Source organism: Pogona vitticeps, chromosome 4 (assembly GCF_051106095.1).
Source record: "Pogona vitticeps strain Pit_001003342236 chromosome 4, PviZW2.1, whole genome shotgun sequence".
In the NCBI taxonomy this organism is placed as follows: domain Eukaryota; kingdom Metazoa; phylum Chordata; class Lepidosauria; order Squamata; family Agamidae; genus Pogona; species Pogona vitticeps.
Genome location: NC_135786.1, coordinates 86968764 through 86993913, shown reverse-complemented (window position 1 = coordinate 86993913; position 25150 = coordinate 86968764). Strand labels below are relative to the sequence as shown.

The following is a 25150-nucleotide window of genomic DNA, read 5'->3' as shown; positions in this document are numbered from 1 at the left end:
GTTTAACCTAACTGTTGAAAGTTTTTTATGTAAAACTGTTTTTATTCATTGTTGTACCTCTTGTTGTAAGCCGCCTAGAGTGGTCTCAATCGACTAGATAGGCGGGATATAAATAAAATAAAATAAATAAATAAATAAATAAATAAATAATTGTTCTTACCTGAACCTTCCAATTCTTCTTAAATGTGAAAACATTTCACCCCCAGGAACATATTCCATTACCATGTATAAATTAGAGTTGTCCTAAGAGAAAGTGAAAAATATTCAAGTTGGAAATGCAGAGATGCATAGGAACATAAAGATGCGTCACCTAAAGGTATAACTTTTTAACCTCTCCCCTTGACACAGAAAAAGAAGATTTATAGAGAAAGCATTTAGCTTGACAAGGAATTAAAATCAATTGAGCCCATTCCATTGCTTTCAGCAGGATAAACTGCATTATGATCCTTTCTGCATTTAATTCCAATGTGTCCAAAAGAAGAAATAAGGAAGCTTTCATTTTTGGTTGATGAATTTCACCTTAATTCAATGTGAGCCAAACAAGCAATTATTAGTCGTGACCCCCTATACCCCTCAATTGCAAAAAACCAAAAATCCAAAAACACTTTACTTCCCAAAGCCCCTTCACACCCTTCTGGGAAGTGCGAGGGTAATTTTGCCAGATGTTTGATCCACACTATCTGTTGCAGGCTGAACAGGGTTGTTTTTCCCACAACCATAACTGATTCCTTATCAGTTCCAGTTGTGTTTGTAACTAAAATGTAACTAAAATGGGTCAAAGGATGGAAAAGCCTTGTAATTCCCCACTTGCCAGGATTACATGACCTTGCAAGGTTTTGATGTCTGTGTGGAAGCTTTGGAAGTTGCCCACCTCCTTCTTTAAACCCAAGTTTCTACATGTTAGAAATCCAAGTTCATCTCAGTGCACTTTACTATAACTCTGGATTAGAATCAAAGAATAATTAGAATTGCAATGGGCCTATACCTAACCCCCTTCTTAGTGCAGGAATCCAAATCAAAGTACAGTAGATCTGAACTATGGTTGCCCAATGTTCTCTTGAATGTCCCTACCCATCTAACAGCTAAGATGTTTTTCCTCATATTCAGCTGAAATCTGGCTTCCCATTATTGCACTCTGGGATGATTGAGAATAGATCCTACCTCTCTTCTGTATTTGAAAAGTGCTATAATCTTCCCCCACCCCGTCTTCTTTTCTCAAAGCTATACGTGCCCAGTTCTTTCAGTCTTTCCTCATACGGCTTAGTTTCCAGTCCCCTGATCATCTTTGTTGCCCTCCTCTGAACTTGTTCCAATTTGATAGCATCCTTCTTAAACTGATGAGTCTAGAACTGGACACAGTACTCAAGATGAAGCCTACCAGTGCCAAATATCAGGTATCATAACAAACTATTTTTTGCTGGCTAGTTTACCCACCTGTGCATACCCTAATTTATTAACCCATACATTTTGGTCAAGTAAGTGAATGTGGCCAATGGATGTCCGCAGAAAGATGAGGGAAATAAGATTAGGGTATTTGCTTAAGTAAGATTACTTCTTCTAGTCGTAAAAACTCAATTTGGAGATTCACTATCTGTTATCAGGATGCACAGAATATAACTTCTCCTTTTACTAAATACAGAGTCCACAATCACCTTGTTCTTGATCATGTTTGCTATGAAAAAGGAAGAAACCACTGGACTATAAACGACAAGAAATGATACAATATAAATATCAGAGATATTTTAGAGTTTAATATTTACCTTAAAAGAGTACTCCAGTCTTACAAGGAAAGGAAAATTTACTGCTTGTAATATTCTCTTTTCATTTAGTGTGTGTTCTATTTGCTTCAGTTTAACCACCTTGAAAACAAAACATATTTAATGTTTAGTCTTAACAAGAAGTCAACTTTGAAATATTTTAATGGAAAAGAAGAACATTTCTAAGGGTGATGGTGACTGCTGTGTATAACTCTAAAGGAACACTATACCCATGTATATGCCACAAATATATACAGCAAAGCAATCATCTGTCTTTCAGAAGATGCTTCATTAAGCAAAGGAACAGTACATTCTATAGCTAGTGTCCCATATAAATTATGGTGTGCAGAATGAAAGTGACTATTTGGCAAGGTGCTGGTCAGATGACAGGCAGCCATGGCTCCTCCTACTATTTATGTTCTGCATGCAATATTTATTTATTTTCGCGAAGGCTTTCACGGCCGGGATCTAATCTTCAGAGTGCTGTCCGCTGAAGATGCCGGCCACAGAGACTGGCGAAACGTTAGGAAGAACAACCTTCAGAACACAGCCAAAGAGCCCAAAAAACCCACAACAACCATTCATTCATTCATTCGTTCGTTCGTTTGTTTTGTATCCCGCCCATCTGGTCTATACCAGTGGTTCTTAACCTTTGTTACTCAGATGCTTTTGAACTGCAACTCCCAGAAACCCCAGTCAGCACAGCAGGTGGTGAAGGCTTTTGGGAGTTGCAGTCCAAAACTCCTGACTAACCCAAGGTTAAGAACCAGTGGTCTATGCGACCACTCTAGGCGGCTTCCAATATAACATAAAGAACAATAAAATAACATAAGAATATTACATAACTCTTCCAATAACAAATTACAAAACAAAAATAGAGTAAGAAATAAATAAATAAAGAATAAAAAGAAAAATCAAGTATTGACTGGATTGAATGCCTGAATATACATCCATGTTTTTAATTCACTTTTAAAAGTACCCAGCGTGGGGGCCGCGCAAATCTCTGGAGGGAGGTTGTTCCAGAGGCGAGGAGCCACCGCCGAGAAGGCCAGATTTCGTCTCTTTTCCTTCCAGGCCTCTCCCGGCATCAGGCTCCTCAACCTCACCTCCTGACTCGCACAGGTGATCTGGGTAGACCTTGGTGGGAGCAGGCGTTCCGCCAAATATCGAGGTCCTAAACCATTTAGGGCCTTATAAGTAAGCATTAAAACTTTAAAGTTGATGCGGAAACGAATGGGAAGCCAATGCAGCATGGCCAGAATAGGAGAAATATGCAGGTATTTTTTCACTCCACTAAGGAGTCTGGCCGCCGCATTCTGCACCACCTGAAGTTTCCGCATCAGCCTCAAAGGCAGCCCCACGTAGAGTATGTTACAGTGGTCTAATCTTGAGATTACGAGTGCATGCACCAAGGTGGTGAGCGACCCCGTGTCGAGATAGGGTCGCAGCCGGGCAATCCGCCAAAGATGGAAAAAGGCAGTGCGGACTACCGGCGCCACCTGCGTTTCCATGGTGAGCATCGGGTCCTGGGGTACCCCCAAGCTGTGGACCCCACCCTTCGCGGCCAGGGTCACCCCCCCAAACATGAGTCACCCAAGCTGCCAACCACGGGGCCACCCACCCTCATAACTTCTGTCTTGTCCGGATTCAGCCTCAGCCCATTTTCCTGCATCCATTGCAGTACAGTCCCCAGGCAGCGCTGAAGGGACACAATGGCATCACCTGCAGCTAGTGAAAAGGAGATGTAGAGCTGCGTGTCATCAGCATATTGATGACACAATGCCCCACAGCCCCTGAAGACCCCACCCATCGGCCTCATATAGATGTTAAACAGCATTGGGGAGATAATCGACCCTGTAGAACCCCGCAATTGAGACTCCACGGGGCCAAAACACTCTCCCCAAGCTGCATTCTCTGGGGCGGTCCTCCAAGAAGGAACAGAGCCAGGCGAGCGCCAAGCCACCAATTCCCAACTTAGAGAGCCTCCCCAGGATACCGTGGTCGACGGTATCGAAGGCCACCGAGATGTCGAGGAGGACCAACAGAGATATTTTACCCCTGTCAGCCTCCCTCAACAGGTCATCATACAGGGCGACCAATGCAGTCTCTATACCTTGGCGCGGCCTGAAGCCCGACTGAAACGGATCCAGAGCATTTGTTTCATCCAAGTGGGCCTGGAGCTGGTCAGCCACCACCCTCTCGACGAATTTGCTCATGAAAGAAACATTGGCGACGGGCCTATAATTGCCAATTTCATCCATTGGCATATTAAATTTTTTTCTTATAGGCCTAATGAGTGTCTCCTTGAGGGCAGGTGGGAACCTGCCCTCAAGGAAAGATCTATTTATTATTGCTGTGGCCCATTCTGTTGTTATCGGCCTGGCTGCTCTGATTAGCCAGGCCAGGCAAGGGTCAAGGGAGGAGGAGGAGGAGGCCCGACAGCAATCAAGCACCTTGTCCATAGTATCAGGTGTCACAGGATGAAAGGAATCGAAAGTTACCAGGCAAGACATATCACTGGACATCTCAGCTCGACTCACTGTATTCAAAAAAGGAGAGTGCTCCCGGTGGATGGCCTCCACTTTAGATCTTTAAAATGCTGCAAATTCGTCTGGTGAAAAACTAGGGGGAGGCCCGTCACCCAGACCAATTCCGGATAGGTCGCGCACTATACAGAATAACTTCGCCTGCTGATTTGAAGGTTCGCTTCTCCAGTTAGCGAAGTATGTTCGACAAGCAGCCTTTACCTTAGTCAGGTAAAGGTTAGTTGTGACCCTGACAGCTATCTAATTATAATCTGTCGGGTTCTTCCTCCACCTACGCTCTAGCCTTCTCCTAGATAGCTTCATCGCTCAAAGGTCTTGGTTAAACCAGGGCGCAGGCCGAGCTCTACGCAGGAGAGGCCGTTTAGGCGCGATCATGTCTATAGCCCTATGGCAGCGGTAGACCAGCTGTCAACCAGAGCCTCGACAGGAGCGCCAGCCAGGTCAGCCGTAACCCCTCTCATGGCATCCTGGAATCCAACCAGATCCAGTAGTCTTTGAGGGCGGACCACAGAAATACAGTGGTGCCTCGGTTAGCGATTGCCTCGTTTAACGATGTATTCGCTTAGTGATGAGGTTTTTGGAGAGATTTTGCGCTCTGTTTAGCGATGTTCCCTATGGGGAAATTTCGCATAGTGATGTTCGGGACCTTGCCTCACTTAGCGATGACAGTTCAGGTCCCCGTTTCGCTTATCGATGTCTGTTTTTGCTATTTTAAGTGTGTCTTAAAATGTTCAAAAACTGTTTTAAATGCTTGGGATCGTTAGTGCACCTTGTAAAACCTTTGCAAACTGGTCCACCTGAACCACGAGTTGGCAAAAAACATATGTCAACAACTAGAGTTCACACAAAGAGTAAATTATTATTAAGAATGTACTAACTTTTTGTTTATCCAGTATCTTCATGGCATAATACTGTTCTGTGGATTTATGTTTCACCAACATGACTCTGCCAAATGAGCCGGTTCCAAGTGTTTTTAGCCTCTCGAAGTCATCTAAACCAGCAGTATTCTACATAAGCAGAAAACATACGATAGAATATTCTAAGTATTAAAAATGACTATATGAAAAATATAGTAGCAACTATATTATTCATTTATAAGGGAAACACCATATTCTACTGCAAATGTAAAAGGAAATTAGTGGTATATACAGCATTTCTCTTTTCTTTACTCAAAAAGTATTCTTGATACTTTTCATTCAAGAGAAAAATTGACTATGGCCAAAATCCTATTGCTCAGTTACACCTGGAGAAGGCAAACATTACAACTAGAGATGGGGATGAAGGGCCAAAATGGGGCTTCGCCTTGGTTTGTAGGTCATCAAAATTGATGACCCACAAATTGCCCCCAGTGACCCGACAAACAATGAATCAATTTGTCATTCATCAGGTCATTTGTTTTTTGCTTTCCCTCCTGTTGCTATGCCCCGTGGGAAAGTAGGGATCAAAGCGATCCCGCAGCCACACTGCCTTACCCTTTTCCCCTCCTCTTGCTATGCCCTGTGCTGTCTTTAGCGTGGCTGTGGGATCGCTTTGATCTCTGATTTCCCTCCTCTTGCTAGGCCCCACAGGGCCTCATTTAATAATAATAAAGCACATTTATTTTTCCCAATAAAGCACCTTTACCACAGTCATTCAATTTCAGAGCAGAGATGATTTCCATTTCAGTGCCATCAACAACCAAAGCCTTTAGAAGGATTGTAATTAACAATTCAGCCTAGGATCCACATACTTGGCCAGGTGACTGGGTTTAAATGTGCTTCTTGAAGCCTTCTGCCAAATTTTATTTTGTGTACAGAATTTAAAATACATTAACTTATCTCAAAAAGCAATTTAAATCAGGAACTACAAACATGCTTAAGCAACTCCACTCTGTACACAGATTCGTGCCTGACTACATCCCCTACATCTAAGTAGCACAATTACATAGATGACAAGAAACATATAATGTTTTTAAAATGTTCCTTTATTTGTTATGAGGTCAAGGCATTACCCTCATTTTATCTCACAACAACCCTATGAGGTTGGTCAGGCCAAGAGAATGTGACTGGCTCAAAGTAACTGAGTCAGATTCTTGTCCACCTGTGGCTGGAACCCAGGTCTCCTAAGTTCTAGTGCAATACTCTAACTACTGCATTATACTCTTCTAATCTTAACAACAATTTGACTACATCCTTCTACTACAATGAAGCACATTAAAGATGCTGAATTCTAACCTCCCTATGAGTTGTCTACGCAGAAATGAAAAAATCCCGAAAGTATTTCTTTGCTCAAACTTTTAAAATAAATGTGGATAAATACACAAAATATGTTAATAGGATAGAAGAGTTTGTTCAATGCTTTCCTAGAGGTTTTTGTTACTCTATTTTATAAGCACATATGGCAGCATGCATTATTTCCTTTATCTCCAAATGCAAATTACATGCCAGTAACATTTTAAGTGGTTTTATTACCTGAGGGGGACTTTCCCATTTTCTTAAAAAGTCTTCTTTGGCTTTGGCTAGGAACTCTTTCACTGAAAGCAAAAATAAGAACATAGCATTTAATATAATTTCCTACTGTAACTGGATTTTTAAAAATAATATTTTAAAGCTATTTTAAAAACTGCTAACAAGATTGTACTCTTCAACTCATACTCTATAAGCAGCAAGATTTCTACAGTAGATCTAACAGTTATCTAAAGTAACAGTTATCAAGTAACAATATCTTACTTGTGCTAGTTTAAATTAACAGGCCACACCACTATAGAAGCCAGCAGGCTTTAAGGTGATGCAAACACACATACCCCTTAGATAAGACTGGAGGCAAATTGTTTTAAAAACCCTATAGGTTTTTGGAGAGCAAAATATTCTCCTTGCTATAGCGCATCACTTTTACTTAAAGGCTGTCTGCAAGCTGAAGAATAAGTGCACAGCAGTATTGCAAGCAAAGGCAAAACACAGGGTTACAAAAAGTGCACATTAGAGATGCCCACAGTCAGAGACTTCCTCAAAGTACTAATTTTGTATTTGTGTTAATACACTGAGTAATATCATTCTACATGGTTGTGTAAAATGTGCACTAAGAATCTTTAAAATAATAATAATCTCTGAACATGATTATCAGCCAAACCACAGTAAGTGTAATTCAGTAAAATCCTGTACTTATAAGTGAAAGGAACTTGTTATTTCTGGCCAGAAAAGGTAGAGAATCCTGGTCTGAAGTGGCCAGAACTAGGATGACTGTATTCCTTCTTCTGTAAGGTTGCTGAACTAGTTGGGCCTATTGGCACATGCAGCAGAGCTGAGGAGAAAGAAGGTTTGGTAACCAATAAAGCTTCCAACAGAAAACTTGGAAAGCCTTTTTTTTTCACAGTCATCTCATTAAGACTTCTTCAAGAATAATTCCCAATATCTTTTGAGAGTTGAATAGGGCAATTTCATTTATCTTTTATTTATTTTATTATATTCTAGTCACAAAAATATTTTCTCTACCCACAGATGAAGATGGAAAATGGGACTAAATATAAAAGATCCAACAATACTTGATTTACTTTCACAAAGAAAATGAGAATCTGAGCATGAGCACAGGAAGGAACATATCCATGGGGATCTAGCCTTTGAGAAATTTGTCCTCCACTGAGGAATATCACATTCTTCCTTATGAACCGGGAGATACTTTGAATGCCTATGTTTTGGGAAGTTAAGTAGGTCCCCTTTCTGTTGTCTTGCCAGCAAGCAAATGCATTTTTATACAGCAGGTCTTGTTGAGTTGAAGGATATTTTTTTATGTTGAGTACTGGCTCTAACCTATTGTATTTTCAACTGCATTTTTACTTGGCTACAGCTGACATTAAGTTTTAATCTATATTTAATATTTAATTCTGTATTTGTCAGCCACCTTGGGCCTCTTATTTAGCAAACAGAAAGGATATGAATAAAAGAATAAATACACCTCTAAGTCACATCAGGAACTGTTTAACTACCACAGCTTGCTTTACTGTATGGGACAAAGGACTGCTACTGGCAATCATGGTCTGTAGTGGCTGCTCAGTCTATACTGAATTAAATACAGACATTTCTGGATCTTGCCTTGTGTAATTTTCTACTTTAATGGGATCCTGTCGTTTTGAGACCTTTGACATTCACCACTTAAGGGACTGTATGGTGCATTTTTAGGCCTAAAGGTGTTTCAACCATAGTAACCAACTTAAGGGACTGTATGGTGCATTCTAAGACCTAAAGGGATTCTAACCATAGTAACACCCCACAGTCTTTAATAGAATTTATTGATGCAAAAAAAAAAATCAGAGTAAGAGTGTTTTAAGTTAAGAAAATGCACATGTAATGAATGCATGCTGTTTAACACTGGCTTTCAGTTATCGCACCGCAAAGCTAGTATTCCAAATACATTCTTAACACAATTTATCCCTTTTAGTTTCTTTGTTACAGAAAATTCAGCTCTGCAGAGCCCATCTTTCAATTTAAACAAGGAGAATACTTAGGTGTCAGTGCACCTGTACTCACAAGAAGTTTGTTGCTAAGAAAACTACTAATGATGATATTACTGCAGGGGATGATAACCTAGGGAGGTCTGACACCCTATTCCTTTTCTACCACCTGGTTTAATGTGCACCTAGCCCCCAAATGAAATTATTATACTGCCTAATCCAAACACTGGGAAAATAAGTACAGCTGAGGCTGTAAAAAAGGGTGAGCTGGTCATGTAGTCTCAGGCTATACAACTCACATATTTATTCTACAATCTGCATTTCTACTCTTGTATGGTTCTCCCTTTTTAATATTCACTGGAAAGTCTTCTTTCACATTCTTTCTTTTATAAAACTGATAGAGGCTGCAGAGGAAGGTTTAATCTGTTGTACCCCTTCATATATGTATTCATGTATGCCTTCATGTAAGATATCAGTTTGTTAATCTCACTCAGGAAATTCTGCTACCCAATTAAAACTTTTGTTTTAAAAGGATCTGCAATCACACAGAGTACCACTAGTGAACAGTGTGTGACTTACTTTTAACTAAATATGTTAAGACTATATAAGATGGCTTTTGCTGTGCTGAATCAGGCCTGTGTTGTTTTTGACCGTTCTGCTTATTGTTTGCAAATCTTTACATTATAGTTATTAAACTTCCCTTTTTACTCTTACCTTGTGAAGAACAGAAACAAAATTGCTAACTAAAAAAAAAAATAGAATTTTAAAGTAGTATTTTGTTTTCTTTAAATCAAGGTCAGGGAACATTCTGCCCTCATGATGCTTGGACTCCCCTCAGTCCTATGCTAGCACAGCTAACGGTGGCAGCTGCAGTACAACAACATCTGGACAATACATTCCCCAACTTTGTTTTAAAGTGTGGTTTAGCTGTTGTGTGCCTAATCTGCACATCAAATTATCAGACTGCTTCACTGAAAGCTTGAGGAAGTTTAAGTATAGTCTATTTTTACTGGTTTGTAATGGCAACCTGTTATCAAAAAATTATCGTCTTCTGCACTTTTAAGGAAAAAAAAGGTTTCTCTAATATAAAATAACCCTATCTTTGAGCCACCACCCCAAGTGCACATTTTAATTATGCTTTAGTTTTAGGAAACTATGGTTTCCCCCCTTTTCATAGTTTTATAGTATAGTCAATGACTTTGGGCTCTAATGAAAGAATGAGCATACCAAAAGTTTCTAAAAGTTTCACCAAGGATTTGCAGGAACATTCACCAATATAGATGTGATGAAGAGAAGAAAGAAAGAGAAAAATATTTTATGCATTTTCCATATGGTACACAGAAATTAAAGTTATCTCTACAACTGCCCCTTCCCACCCGTCTCTTCTCTAGTAAATGGATATTGGAATACTGTACACTCCTCCCACATCTTCCTAAAATGGCTCGGGTTATACAAAAAATTAGTGCTGTAAAAATCAACTGAGACATAGTTTTCACTTCAAGAAAAAAGAATTTGGATGTGCTGTACACTCAAAACCGTTACATATGATGTCATGAAATAAAAAGATTTATGAGTTTAAAGTGATAGGTATAACCGCTTCCATTACCACTTTCACCATGAAATACACATTTAGTAATAGATTGGATTAAATTTAATGGCTCGAAGCATTAAAGCTGCATGTGAGAACAAAATTAGCAGCCCAGGATCTAGCAATTTCACAGCAACCACACACAGACCTCTAAACAAGCAACCCATATAATGACCTGAAAAAGCATCTTTCCTGTTCAGCAAAGTAATTTGTGTGTGATATTCTGTCAAACAGATTCTGACTAATCATCACCCTAGTAGTGTTTCCCAGATATATGAGATATCTAATGTGTACTATTAACAGAGCCATGGTCCCAGTAAATTTCCACAACCAAGCAAGGATTTGAACTAAGATCTCCTGAGTCCTAGTCTGATATACTGTCTATAACACTATACTACACTATGCTACGCTACACTACACTGGCTCTCTCAGATCACTTTAGGTGGAACTGGAAGAGCCAATAGTTTATGTATGGTTGTCCTCACACTGCCTTATAACTGTATTCCTCTGTGACCCTAGACTTCATATTCATATTTTATTACCAGGTGTATGTTGACTAGTACAAAGGTTAAATAGATCTGAAGAATTTTAGAGATCTTTATGGAGAACTATTCTGAACATTATAGCTCATTGCTTGCTGATTAACTGAACTGCTTCTATTTCTTCTTCTAATTTCTTCCATTGATCCATATTCAGCTCAATAGGTTTGGAACAGAAGTATCTGCAGATAAGGGAAAATATAATGTAAATAAAATTATTGGCCTGGCTGCGCCTTCAGATGGCCATCCATCAACGTGATTCAATATCCTGGTTTGTTCACTAAGGAATAAATAAGCTATTGTTCCCAGATTTCATATATAACAGAAAATGGTGATAGAGTTAAAAGTAAAAACTTTCATTTCCCCCCTCTTGATGTGGGATCAGGGAGAGACATAAGTTTATTGCATCTAACAACCCATCATGTATCAATGGCTATGAGTCACCACATCTAGCTTTTTCATCCAATATCAGGAGCTATACACTTATGTATCCAGTTGCCAGTGAATACAAGCTGAAGGGTGCTACTATATTTACAGTTGTGTTCAAAATTATTCAACCCCCAATGCTGTAAAGGGGTTTAGGGACTATAGTGTAAATTTGGAATTGTATTCAGAATGAAATCCTACAAGGACGTTTTAAAGAACCAAATGCAACTAAAATAACATCAATTGTTTATGTAATACAGTAGTAAATGTTTCTTTTGTGGTTTCTTCATTGCCACAATTATTCAACCCCTTAAAGACTACCACTCTGAAGAAGAGAGGTTCATTCAGGTGTTTTCGATCAGGTATTGAAAACACCTGTGGATGTCACCGAGCACCAATCAAGCATAATAAGCACCAATTAGGCAGCTTTAAAATGACTGTGATACTCAGCTCCTTCTAGACATTTACTGGTGTGGTTACAAACATGGTGAAGTCAAGAGAATGGTCCAGGAAGACAAGAGAAGAGGTGATTTGTCTTCACAGGAAGGGCAATGGCTATAAGAAGATTGCAAAGAAGTTAAACATACCAAGAGACACCATAGGAAGCATCATTCGCAAATTCAAGGCAAAGGGCACTGTTGAAATGCTACCTGGTCGTGGAAGAAAGAAGATGCTGACTTCGACTGCTGTGCGCTACCTAAAGCGTAGAGTGGTGAAAAGTCCCCGTGTGACTGCTGAGGAACTGAAAAAAGATTTGTCAGATGTGGGTATAGAAGTTTCAGCTCAGACAATAAGGCGCACACTGCGTAATGAAGGTCTCCATGCCAGAACCCCCCAGGCGCACCCCCTTGCTGTCTCCCAAGAATAAGAAGAGTCGACTGCAGTATGCCAAAAGTCATGTGGGCAAACCACAAAAGTTGTGGGATAGTGTTCTGTGGACTGATGAAACAAAATTAGAACTGTTTGGGCCCATGGATCAACGCTATGTTTGGAGGAGGAAGAACAAGGCATATGATGAAAAGAACACCTTGCCTACTGTGAAGCATGGCGGAGGGTCAATAATGCTTTGGGGCTGTTTTGCTTCTGCAGGTACAGGGAAGCTTCAGCGTGTACAAGGTACCATGAATTCTCTTCAGTACCAGGAGATATTGGATGAAAATGTGATGCAATCCGTCACACACCTGAGGCTTGGGAGACGTTGGACCTTTCAACAGGACAATGATCCCAAGCATACCTCCAAGTCCACTAGAGTATGGTTGCAGAGGAAAGGCTGGAACATTTTGGAGTGGCCATCGCAGTCACCAGACTTAAATCCGATTGAGAACCTCTGGTGGGACTTAAAGAAAGCAGTTGCAGTGCGCAAGCCTAAGAATTTGACTGAACTGGAGGCTTTTGCCCATGAAGAATGGGCGAAGATACCCGTAGATCGCTGCAAGACACTTGTGTCAAGCTATGCTTCACGTTTAAAAGCTGTTATAACTGTAAAAGGATGTTGTACTAAGATTGAATGTCACTTGGGGGTTGAATAAAAACTAATAATGATGTGAGCACAGAAAAGACATTTGTGGTTATTTCATTATAAACTTAAGGTTATATTTCTCTGACCTACAAATGCCTCTTTCATGTAAATGTAAGCAAGATGACTGAATGATCAAAATCAATGTCAAAATGGCCAAAACATTCAATTTCAGTGGGGGTTGAATAATTTTGAACACAACTGTATGTTCTGTTTGTAAGCTTCCAGAGCATAGCTGGTTGCTTACTGTGGGAAAATAATGCTGGACCAGAGTCCTCAGTCTCATCTAGCTGCACTTTTAGGTTCTTTTTTGAACCAACCCACTGTGAAGTAGAATGGAACATACCATTTTCTACCAAGCATGCTACTTTGTTAAGAACACAAATAATGTTTTGCAAAAAATTTTTTGCTGGAATTCAGAATAGGGTTTTTTTTTTGTCTGGGGTACCATTTACCTCTTGTGAACCACACATCTATTCTTTATTTTAAAATTTTGGCATAAATTTAAAAAGAAGGCTCAGTCGTTCGCTATATCTGGCAACTCTCATGCTACATCATAAAGACTTCTGCATAGCAATCATATCAATCTAATTCACACACTGGATGAAAGGCTATATATTTCTACATACACAGCTATGCCCTTCAGCTAAAAAAAAATTACATCAGATTTTAGCATGCATAAGTAGGCCACCAGGAAAATCAGACAGAAGTACATAACATTTAGACAAATAATAGAAACATGTCTGCAAATAGAACTCTAAAACATTCACCTCTGGACACCTATTATTTAATGATTCTATACAAACAGTAAGTTATTTTGGAATTCTTAAGAAATCTATTAGCATAATTAGCAAATGTTGGACATGTGGATCTGGAATGTGAATTTAATTATAATTAAGCAACAGTGACAATGCCTTAAAATTAAGATTTCAGGAAAGAATTTCTTTCTGTATGTTTATATACTGTAGATAGTTATCACCATTTTTTCCTTCTTCATGACTATTATACATTATAGTATGGCAAATCTACCTCATGTAAATGAGTAATTTGGTTACAGAAAGACTGACAGGAGGAACAGGAAGAATGACTACAGCTAAAACACCAAAATAATTAACAGATCTAAGGTTTGGAACATTATATACTTATGTAAACTATGATTAAACATTTTAGGGTTTATATAAATTATTTGCACAATCCTTATAATAAATGGGAGCAAGTTAAGTTCTGACATTATAAATACAATAGGATCCTTATATCTGCAGGGGATCCATTCCATAATTTACTGCAAATGCCTGAAATAGCAGATAGCAGCAAAGCCTGTATATATCAGTGGTTCTTAACCTTGGGTAACCCAAGTGTTCTTGGACTGCAAGTTCCAGAAGCCCCAACCAGCATAGCTGGTGGTGAAGGCTTCTGGGAATTGCAGTCCAAGAACACCTGGATTACCCAAGGTTAAGAACCACTGGTATATATCATAGGAGGTGGGAGAAAAGCTACAAGGGGGTGGGACAAATGCCATAAGGCCTGCCCCTTTTATGTTGTATATACAGCTGTGTTAAATTGAGGGTAACTGAGACTGGGTATAACAAGCCTGTGGATATGAGGCTCCTACTATATAGCAATCTAGGGATGATACTTTACTATTATAATTTACTGTTTTATTATTTTAACGAATACTATAGTCTATGTCAATATTTTTATGACCATGTTTTGTTATGCCTTGCAATTGTTACCTTGGATTCTTATTAAATGAACTTTTATTATATCGGCACCAGCTTTTTAAGCATGGCTTATCACAGAGGAAACCAGGATAAAAATAAGCTGCTGTAGTAATGCTTATTAATTATGCTCTCTTGTTATCTTCAAAATGATTTCACATACAGAATCATCCACATAAAGAGAAAAAAAATCAGGAAAGACACACCTTTATTCATAGAAGTCTGGTTAAGAGCTATGAATCACTTGGCTCTTTTCCTTAAATTCTCATGTGCAAACTGACGGTCCTTATGGACAGTTTTGGCTTGCCAGCACTTCTGAACAAACCCTTCTCTGCACAAAATTCATCATTTTTTTAAAAGTAGGAGCGTAAACTAATTTGAATAAAAACAAGCACCATCTGCACTGATTAAATGCCATTTTCTAGTTTTTAAACTACTGTACAGCTTAATTTCTACTGACAAGTGTAGTAAAACCACAATCATGAAATTCTAAGCCTCTGAATAAAGTAAAATACTATGAAGAAATCTAGGGTCTAGTTTAAGTTAAATCTGACAGGAGAAGAGAGTTTTCTGTACACATACAGAAAAAGAGAGGGGTGGTAATTTCTGAAGATCATTCATGACAGACAGCTATCCCCACACCCTTCTGGAAGAGGGGGAAAAGACCATCATGCAAATTAGTCAGCTGGGACTGAGCTTTTTAGTAAAGAAAACACCTGCCTGTTTTGCTGACTACACACTTCTTTTTTAACACACAATTTAAAATCAATCTAAGAGTATAGGAACTGTTAACTTTAGGATGAAAACCTTGGTCCAAATTCACTTGCATAGCTATGCAGATGGTATAGCTCTCTGAGGTAAAGTGACCCAGGTGAAGAAATCGCTGGAAATATCAGTTGCACATTATCATATAACTCAGCATGCAACAAATATACATAAAGTGATAACTTGAAGCAATTTGCCTCCAAAAGTTTTGTCCTTCGTGTTATGCTAGCATAACTAGGGAAAAAGATTTGGGCCCTTGATTATTGTTTTACTACTTGTAACCTCTTTTACCCTCCCCATCCCCACAGTGTCAAATCCTAGAATAATTTATACTGTGCACTACATGAAGTTATCACCATGCTCCAACGTCTCCCTTTTACTGTGGTAATTATTAAACCATTGTTAGCCTGAAGTCTATGATAATCCGAAAAGACGCTCCTTATATCACCTTCGGATTCCCTGGGAATAAAGGCTGCTTCGTACTCATACAACTGAATACACATGCAAACGTATCTGGGGACTTCAGGCAGCCATGGATCCAAGGTCACATGTTTTTCAACACAAATATGTCTTTCTGTTGCAGAAAAATATGAAACTATAATCAGCAGAAGCCACCAAAGTAAAGGGTAGCTTGCTCATAGTTTGCGGACATGGCTAAATTGTATCTTCAGCTGAGAATCTATATATACTCATGACTTATTTTGAGCCTCACTATTTCAAAAATTCAAATGATCTGATAAGCAGTGTTACAGAAGTGTTACAGAAGATAAAAGCTAAACATGTCAGGCAAAAGAAAAAACAACAACGTTGTGGCACCTTGAAGACTAACTGCTATATTTTAATGTGAGGTTTCATGGACAACTCCACTGCTTCTTCAGAAATATAGCAGTTAGTCCCTAAGGTGCCACAATGTTTTCCTCTTCTTCATTTTATTTATTTTTTTGTCTGCCATACTAGCACTGACTAACATGGCTACCTATTCCAAAAGCTAAACTGTAACAGATCTTGCTAGACTGAAACCGTAGTTCTAGGAGCAAGTGCAATCAAGTACAGAAGTATGTTGCAGTCGGAAGGATGACAGAAAATGCTGAACGTCCATGAGAAAATTACTGTCCAGCGGCATTTACAACCCTCACACACAGTATGACGGGTGGAGTGAAGCAACCACTTATCAGAAATACTGTATTTTTCCAAAGCATATATTTCCATAGCAACCATGAAAGTAAAAGGAATAGTAATCAGGAAGTCACTGAAACAAGACAGGACAAAAAAGTGATAGCAATCCTGCCTAAACTTAGGTCATTTCTGAACAAAGGAGAACACCCTGTCTATTTAGCTTTATTTATACACAAACACAATACAGACAATTTTATTATGGGTGTGGAAACTGTCTACACCTACAGTTATGTTTCCATGATATATTCAGACCTTATTATCTGCCTGTTATAACAAGGGACCACTTTTTTTTAAATACACAGCTATTTCATAGCAAACTCTTAATCTCACTGTACCCTCCTCACACCACAGTGCCGCACAGACACTTCAAAAATAAAAACTGGACAATCAGGCTCACAAGATTACACCATTATCATGAAAAGTAATGCCTTGATCATAACCAAGAAACTAGTCACAGTTTAATAACATACAGCTCAGTCTACAAGCATACTGTATTCTCCTGTGTCCCATTTTGGGAAATGTTTGTGTGGCGGATCTTTCAACAAAAACTTCACGTACAAAAATGAGAGACTGCAATCATTACTACAAACTTTACTGTAATAAGTGATGTGGGTTTCCTGGAAAAAAAGTAGAACTGGAAAATTTTCAGAATGAAGTTTAACAGGGACAAGTGTAAAGTTCTACACCAAAGAAAAAAATAACCAAATCCACAGTTACAAGATGGGAGATACTTGGCTCAGTAATACTATGAGCGAGATGGACCTTGGAATTGTAAATTAAAAGCTGAATATGAGTACAATGTGGCTGCAAAGAAGGCAAATGGGATTTTAGGATGCATTAACAGAAGGATAGTCTCCATAGCCCATGAGGTACCAGTCCCCCTCTATTCAGCACTGGTTAGGCCTCATCTAGAGCAGTGGTTCTTAACCTTTGTTACTCAGGTGTTTTTGAACTGCAACTCCCAGAAACCTCAGCCAGCAGAGCTGATGGTGAAGGCTTCTGGGAGTTGCAGTCCAAAAACATCTGAGTAACAAAGGTTAAGAACCACTGCTCTACTGTGTCCAGTACTGGACACCACACTTTAACAAATATGCCAACTAGAGCAAGTTCAGAGGGCAATAAGGATGACAAGGGGACTGGAAACCAAGCCCTATGAGGGAAAACCGAAACAACTGGGCATGTTTAGCCTTGAGAAAAGAAGACTGAGGGGAGGTATGATCACACTTTTCAAATACTTGAAAGGTAGTCATACAGAGGAGGATCTGTTCTCGATTATCCCAGAGTGCAGGACATGTAATAATGGGCTCAAATGCAAGGAAGCTAGATTTTTATTATCAGAAAAACATCTAAACTGTTGGAGCAGTACAGCAATGGAACCAAATACCTCAGGAGGTAGTGAGTGTTCCAACACTGGAGGCATTCAAGAGAAAACTGGACTACCATTTGTCAGATCTGTTTGATCTGGATTCCTACACTGATCAGGGGGTTGGACTCAATGGCCTTATTAGCACCTTCCAATTCAGTTATTCTATGATTCTATGAAAATGCTCTAAATAATGTTATCTGTTTTACCATGTTTGGCTTAAATGTTATATTCAAACACATTCAAAGCCTTATATGAAAGTTATTTTACTGGGATAGTTGTTAATAATGTAAAGATAATAGCATATATTTTCCGTTATACTTTAAAAAAGCATACTGCACCTGATATTTCAACAGTTTAACATTCTTTTGCTTAAGTACAACTGCAGTACCTTCGGCTTCAGTCCCTCCCTGCACTTTTCAGTTCTATTTCAAATTGAGAAAAATCTGATTCAGTACAACTAGTTGAACATTCTATTTCACTAAAGAATGGATATGAGTTTGTGGGCCCTGGAAGCTTACCACACTTTGCCTTAACTGCTTCATTGATTGAGAAGCAATAAATTTTCAAAATAGGAACAAGTTCAGCAGTGTGTTCATTTGTTAATTTACTGATGACAAATACACCATGCATAAATCTGGTCCAGACCCAGTCAGAAGTCAACTGTATTGTGCACAGGAAGAAGTTGTCATACACTATTTTTTAATTTCTCCATGGGCAGCTGAGCACAAAGATTTGCCAATGCTTGTCTCCTTGAAAGAATAACTTACAGAAGTTCATATCCTATACAGTGGTGTCCCGCTAGACACTTACCCCGATAGATGACGAAATCGCTTCACAATGAGTATTTTGCGATTGCTATTGCGATCACAAAACGGTGTTTAGATGGGGAAAATCTGCTTGACGATGATCGGTTCCCTGCTTCGGGAACCGATTTCTCGCTTTACGACGATCAAAACAGCTGATGGGCGGTTTTCAATGCATTTCAATGGGCTTTTTACTTTTGCTTGACAATGATTTTGTTCTACAGCGATTTTGCTAGAACGGATTATCGTCGTCAAGTGGGGCACCACTGTACAGTATTTAGCCCATCTAGCGTGTTTCACTGGAGTACAACAGCCTGACAACTATGTGGGTGTGTATGGGAAATTTTGATTTCCACAGAAATAAACTTGTGTACAAAGACAGGGGAGCCATTTCAGACTGAAACTCAACAGGCACCTACTACCTGAACAGTACTTCCATGTGCTCAAAAGCAGCTTTCACTGTATTTTATCAATTTACCTGTTCTACTGCAGTCTCCAGCGCCCCGTCTCATGACTTTGTAGAGCCCCCCTGAGCCTCAGGAAAATTCTGGGGCTGAGAGTGGGAACCAGAAAACAGGAAAATCTTGTTGCATGTGTGCAATGCCACTCATGCTTCTCTTGAGACAACTCAGTACATATTCTTAAGCACACAACCAGGTACATATAAGCCTTCACACATTCACTCTCAAATTACTTTTCACGAATCAACAGTTTTTCCCGCAACCTATTCAGACAGAGTCTTTCTTCCATGGAATGTTACAATAAAATCTGGAGTAACTAAAGTGCCATGCAAAACTTAAGTGATACTAATTCTTACAATGAATGAATGTAGAAATCAGCACTGGGCAAGGCATAATGGATAAATCTATCCAAATCCTAACAGCCTAAGAGAACCTAAAAGTTTTGAAAGAGTACTTCACAAATAAATTCTGAACCTCCCTGCAATAGGTCATATTACTGGCAGGGAGACCTGTGCTTATACATTATAGTCACTTCATCTTCCCCTGGTGTGTTCAATTTATTTTCATAGCATACAGCTCATTCCTAAAAATTCAAAATCATAATCTGAAGGAAACTGATGTCTGAAAGCATCCCATAAGAAAGAAATGTGCTCTAATGCACCAAGAAAAAAGTAATCAGAGCAACAGCTGTAGACATCTGTGTGAATGCTCAATAGTTAACCTCAAATGCTTTTACTCTCACACTCCGGAATATCCCGCCCCCATGTATGATGAAATGCTTTCTGTCCTAGCAAGTGATGTCAGAATTCCAAGCAGAAGAAGGGAAAGTTATGCTTTCAAGACAACATGCTTCTATTTGTGTGGCAGACAATGGGTCTGTAAAATGGGATTAGAAATGCTAGCCACATTTATAATAAATTGATCATGTCTCCCAGCAGTGGCCTTGGAGTATAGAGGGGCATGTAATTCTTTTGAAAAGGCTGCCATAACATAGTGCTGACTGGTAGCACATGTAGGAGCTAAATTCAGACTCCCTCCCCTTCTCCAAAGAAGATAGGCCACCTTTGAGCCAAGTATTTTTCTCTTAAGGTCTAGAGATAGCCTTAATGGTCTAATCCTTCAGATACGACAGGATGCCTATCCTGCCTGCAGTCTCCCTCAAGCCCAGTATTACTATATTTCAACCACATATAAAAGAATGAATCATGCATTGTCCTAGCCTGTGTGGCCCTTTCAAGCTTTCCAGTTTAAGCATACATGTTTAGGCTGAAACTATGCAGTTCAAGCCAAAGCATGTAGGATTTAAGATAGGCATGTCATTTTCAAACAATAAACAGCCAAATTGATGCTTCTTTCTTTGCTATCATGTGATGTGACACAGCTTGATCTGCCCATCTATTAAAGCTCAACAGCCTTGACTCCTGATTAGGGCTGCAATTATGTTTACAAATAAACAGACATTACCCTGTGCATAGCACTGGAAGTGGAATGCAATTTTATATCCAGTTAGGCATACAAGGGATTCAATTCACCATGGGATCACTTTACAGATACCAGATTTGGCACAGCATCTGCCCTTGATGGAGTTGGATTCTGCTCAAGATAATGTTTACAATGCACAAGGATACAGAAAATGTACTAGATTCCCTTCATTTAATTTGGGGGGGGGAGGGGGAAGAGAATATGAATTTATCAGCCTACATTCCTTGTGGGCTACACTTTTACAATCTGTGCTGGCAGCTGCATTTGCAGTAGCAAGAAATAAATTAGGCAGCAGATTCTCTTCTTCTGTGTGTACACTGCCTTTCCCCGAAGCAGGTCATGCCTCATGTTTGTTTCATGATTACAGGACTGGAGGTTTAGTAAGGCAATTTATTCTAGCTAACAGATCTTAAAAAAAATTTTTAACCTTGCCAATTAGCTTTTTGAAAAACCTAATTCTATAGTGACCTTTCATTTTATGAAATTGCTACAAACAGCCATATGAATAATCTTAAAATGTTATAAGAAGCATTGTTCTTTAAAATGCACTTCAACATTGCTGAAGTTCTTATAATTTTAGAAGTATTTCTAAAAGTTCGGGCAGCATAATGCCCTTTTGATAAGACTTTTTTCTGGAAATAGGCATTAATCTATTTGTATATCCTAAAAATGGAATGTACTTCATTTGGTTCCCATTTTCCAATTTTTTTTCTTGTTGCAGTGTGCAATATATATAATCTCAAAATCAAGTTGTCTTTTTGGAAATGCTAACAAAATCAGTTCACCAAGTTGATTACTGCAGCTCCTTCATTACCTCATCAAATCAGGTTCTATTTAAATGGCAGTGCTTTAAGTGTGCATGCCCAGAATATACATATAAATTCTTAAGAGTATACCTATATCAAAATATATTGTACCTAGAAAACTAAAAACAGTTATATTTTGCAATTAATGAGACAAATTTCTGATTCAAAATGTCATCTGTAAAAATGTACATGGGACTTAAAAATGCCCCAAAGCACTAACTGAAATATACCATGTTTTCTGAAAAGCTTTTAATTAAAACTGAACTTAAGTTAACCATAAACAAAGCAAATCTGAGAGCATTACCTGCATTCTAATTTATATTTTGTTTGAAACTACATGGAGAACATGCTGCATTCTAATGATTTATGGAGTATTAAATAATGTAGTAATGAATGATTTTAAGTAACAGTTTAAATATCTAGATTATGAAAATGGAAAAGCCCACGAGAATTTTATGATAGCACAAGGACAATTTTGTAGATTTCTTAAAAGAAAAAAAAATCATGGTTGAGACAAAACAATAACATTAACAATGGAAAAGACTTACCATTCATATTGAAAGAGGCTTTGGAAACATATTGCTTGTAATATTCGTCTGGTAAATGAATTATTTAATTTCTAGAGTAGATGCATTGGTGCACTCACACACAGCTACTAAAACTGGAAGATAAACACATGCAGGAAGCTTGCCTACATCTTGGCAGTTTGAGCTTTGAAAGCTAACCACCAACAACAAAAAATCAGCACTGAATGCTAGATCAATATTCAGTAGTGATGCTCGTTAACTACTTGTTTTTGGACCTGTATTACCTATACAGATACAAAGCAATGCAAAATGGCAGAGAAAAAGGAAACGCCAGGATGTTTTAAGATGTTCTCAATTATATCAAGCACTGCTTGTTTCCATAGCAACCTTAGAGGAGAATTATTGGTCTGCTTTCACCCAGCCAGTTTTTTCTTTGCTAAGGCTTTAATCTATTCATATGGAAAACATCTTTCTTTGCTGTACATGTATGATAAAAAAAACACTACATCAGTATTTCTCCAAAGACACACATTTTCTATTGAAAGCTCTGTAAGTAACCAAACAAATAATCTGAGACAACTTTTTTCAGTTATCACTTATTTCCATACATGAATCCAACAATATCTTTGAAATTTCTTATTCCACACACTACTATCTAATAAAGCCAAAACCACATCACTAACATTGCCCATTTTTAAGCATTTCAGAAAGTCAATTCCATAGCAAGAACCTGATTTAATAGAATGTCCTAGTAAAATATAGTAACAGTAAATTAAATAACAGCTCTGTCCGAGACGTGGCTAGCACGAGGGCGGCAAAAATGGAACTGAGGCTGTGAGGGATGGAGCATGCGTAGAAGGGGCAGTCTAAACTTTGTTACTTTTTCAGAAAAAAAGCTCTAGAAAATTCCGAGAAAGCCAGCGCAGGCGCAGTTTAACCCAAATGTGTGTGTTCACAGAGGCCACAAAGAAGAATATGGTGCTATGGAAACAAGCACCCTAGCTCTATGGATAGCGTGCTGAGTTAGGTATCTGGTTGTGGAGCCAGAGTTTGGGAGTTCTATTCCCCAATGTGCCTTCAAGGAGAAGAGCAAGCCTGTGTGGTCTTGGGCAAGCTGCACACTCCCAGGAAGCCCCCAGAAGAAGGGAAGGGTAAACTACTTCTGAGTACTGTCTACCTAGAAAACCCTTAAAAGGCTTGCCACAAGTCAGAATTGACTGTTGTTGTTAAAGAGTATGATTTCCTTAAAATTACTAATAAGCAAAGCACAAAACTACTTTCACCTAAACTTGTCCAAGTCCTGGCCTGGTACAAACATACTACTAAATGAGTGATTCTCAACCTTTGGTACTCCCAACTATTTTGGAATTTAACTCTGAGGAATCTTTAATCACAGGTCATGCTGCCTGAAGCTTCTGGGAGTTAAAGTCCAAAATATCAGCAGCACGAAGGACTGAAATTGACTGCATTAAACCATTGTTTATTGCCTTAACCCTGGTTAAGTTCCCAAACATGAAATAATGGTATAAATTTATAAAATGCATAGGAAGTCATATGAAAATCTATTTGAACTACAACTCAGCCATGATGTTCAATAATATTTAACTATAATTAAGAAAACAAATTATAGCTTAGCATTTGCCCTGCATATGATTGCTATGTATCGGAATATAGTGCCACTGTGGTACTGAAAGGTTAAATGAAAGATCAGGATAACATGTACAGCATCAGGGATTTGTTAACTAAAACCCATGAAAAGAAGAGTCTAGTTCTATGAATCTGCAGAACATAAGTAATAATACTCAGCATTGTCTGAGCAAAAATGCATCCAGAATCAGAATTGTCCTTCTAAATCTGGATGAGTCTGCACAAGACTTAGAAATTCTTCATAGTATATGTTTCACACACTAAAAACAGTACCAATAGGAGCAAGACTACTTCCAAAGTACAGTGGGGTCCCGACTTACAAACTTAATCCATATTGGAAGGCAGTTCGTAGGTCGAAAAGTTCATAGGTCGAATCTGCATTTCCCATAGGAATGCACTGAAAATCATTTAATCTGTATCTGCTCTTTTCCGTCCATAGAAACTAATGGGAAACTAATGGGAAGCTGCTATTCCGCCTTCTGCCACTAGAGGGGGATATTTTTATTTTTTTCTTAGGTCAAGAAAAGTTCAGGAAAGGAGGGGGGAGGCAGGGAACAGTTTTAAAAGGACTTCTGAAATTTCTTTTTTTCAACGAAGCCAATTTTATTTTTATTTTTTTATTTATTAAATTTATACCCCGCCCCTCTAGACGATGTCTACTCAGGGCGGATTACAACATAAAATGGCAATATAAAATATAGATAATCATAAAATACAATTAAAATATTAATACAATTGGATTAAAAGTTAGCAGCGTGGAATATGAAGGGAGAAAGAAAAAATAAAAAACTTAGCTGACTGGAGGAAAGGCCTGCTTAAATAGACAAGCTTTTAACTGTTTTTTAAAAACACCCAGCGAGGGTGCCAGCCGAATTTCTGCTGGAAGGGCATTCCATAGCTGAGGGGCCACCACCAAGAAGGCCCGGTTTCTAGTTTTTTGCTTCCGAGCCTCTCTCTGCATCAGACCCCTCAGCCGTCCCTGCTGGCAATGACGGGTGATTCGGGTAGAGCTGGGTGGGAGAAGACGGTCTGCCAAATATTGAGGTCCCAAACCATTTAGGGCTTTATAAGTGATCATTAGCACTTTGAAGTCGACGCGGAAACGGATGGGCAACCAGTGTAGTGCAGCCAGAGTGGGGGAGATATGTTGGTGTTTTCTCACCCCACTAAGTAACCTGGCTGCCGCGTTCTGGACCATCTGAAGTTTCCGCGTCAACCTCAAAGACAGCCCCACGTAGAGTGTGTTACAATGGTCTAATCTCGAGATTACGAGCGTATGTACTAGAGTAGTGAGAGCCCCCCGATCAAGATATGGATGCAGCTGGGCAATCCGTCATAGATGGAAATAGGCGGAGCGGGCCACGGACGCCACCTGGGTTTCCATGGTAAGCGCCGGGTCCAGATGTACCCCCAAGCTGTGGACCTCATTCTTTGCAGTAAGGGTCGTCCCCCCAAAAGAAAGGGAGTTGCCTATACCGCTGACGGGAGGACCACCCACCCTCAAGACCTCCGTCTTGTCCGGGTTCAGCCTCAACCCATTCGACTGCATCCATTCCAATACAGTCTCCAGGCAGCGCTGAAGGGACGGAACGGCATCCACT

The 25150-nt window shown here is 39.1% G+C and overlaps 1 protein-coding gene across 3 annotated transcripts in view; it reads right to left on the bottom strand.

The window, feature by feature from the left end:
- The window catches only part of PRKACB (protein kinase cAMP-activated catalytic subunit beta), a 103573-nt gene that overhangs the window by 11949 nt on the left and 66474 nt on the right, over window positions 1-25150 (bottom strand). For 2 of the 3 annotated variants that reach the window (XM_020795066.3, XM_020795064.3), the window contains exons 2-5: window positions 6754-6815; window positions 5182-5310; window positions 1761-1859; window positions 161-243 (exon numbers count right to left, since the gene is read on the bottom strand). In XM_020795066.3, the coding sequence (XP_020650725.1) occupies window positions 161-243; window positions 1761-1859; window positions 5182-5310; window positions 6754-6815 (373 nt within the window). Of the gene's footprint in view, window positions 1-160; window positions 244-1760; window positions 1860-5181; window positions 5311-6753; window positions 6816-21923; window positions 22738-25150 lie in introns of those variants that run through there. The other variant, XM_020795068.3, reaches the window with a different exon arrangement.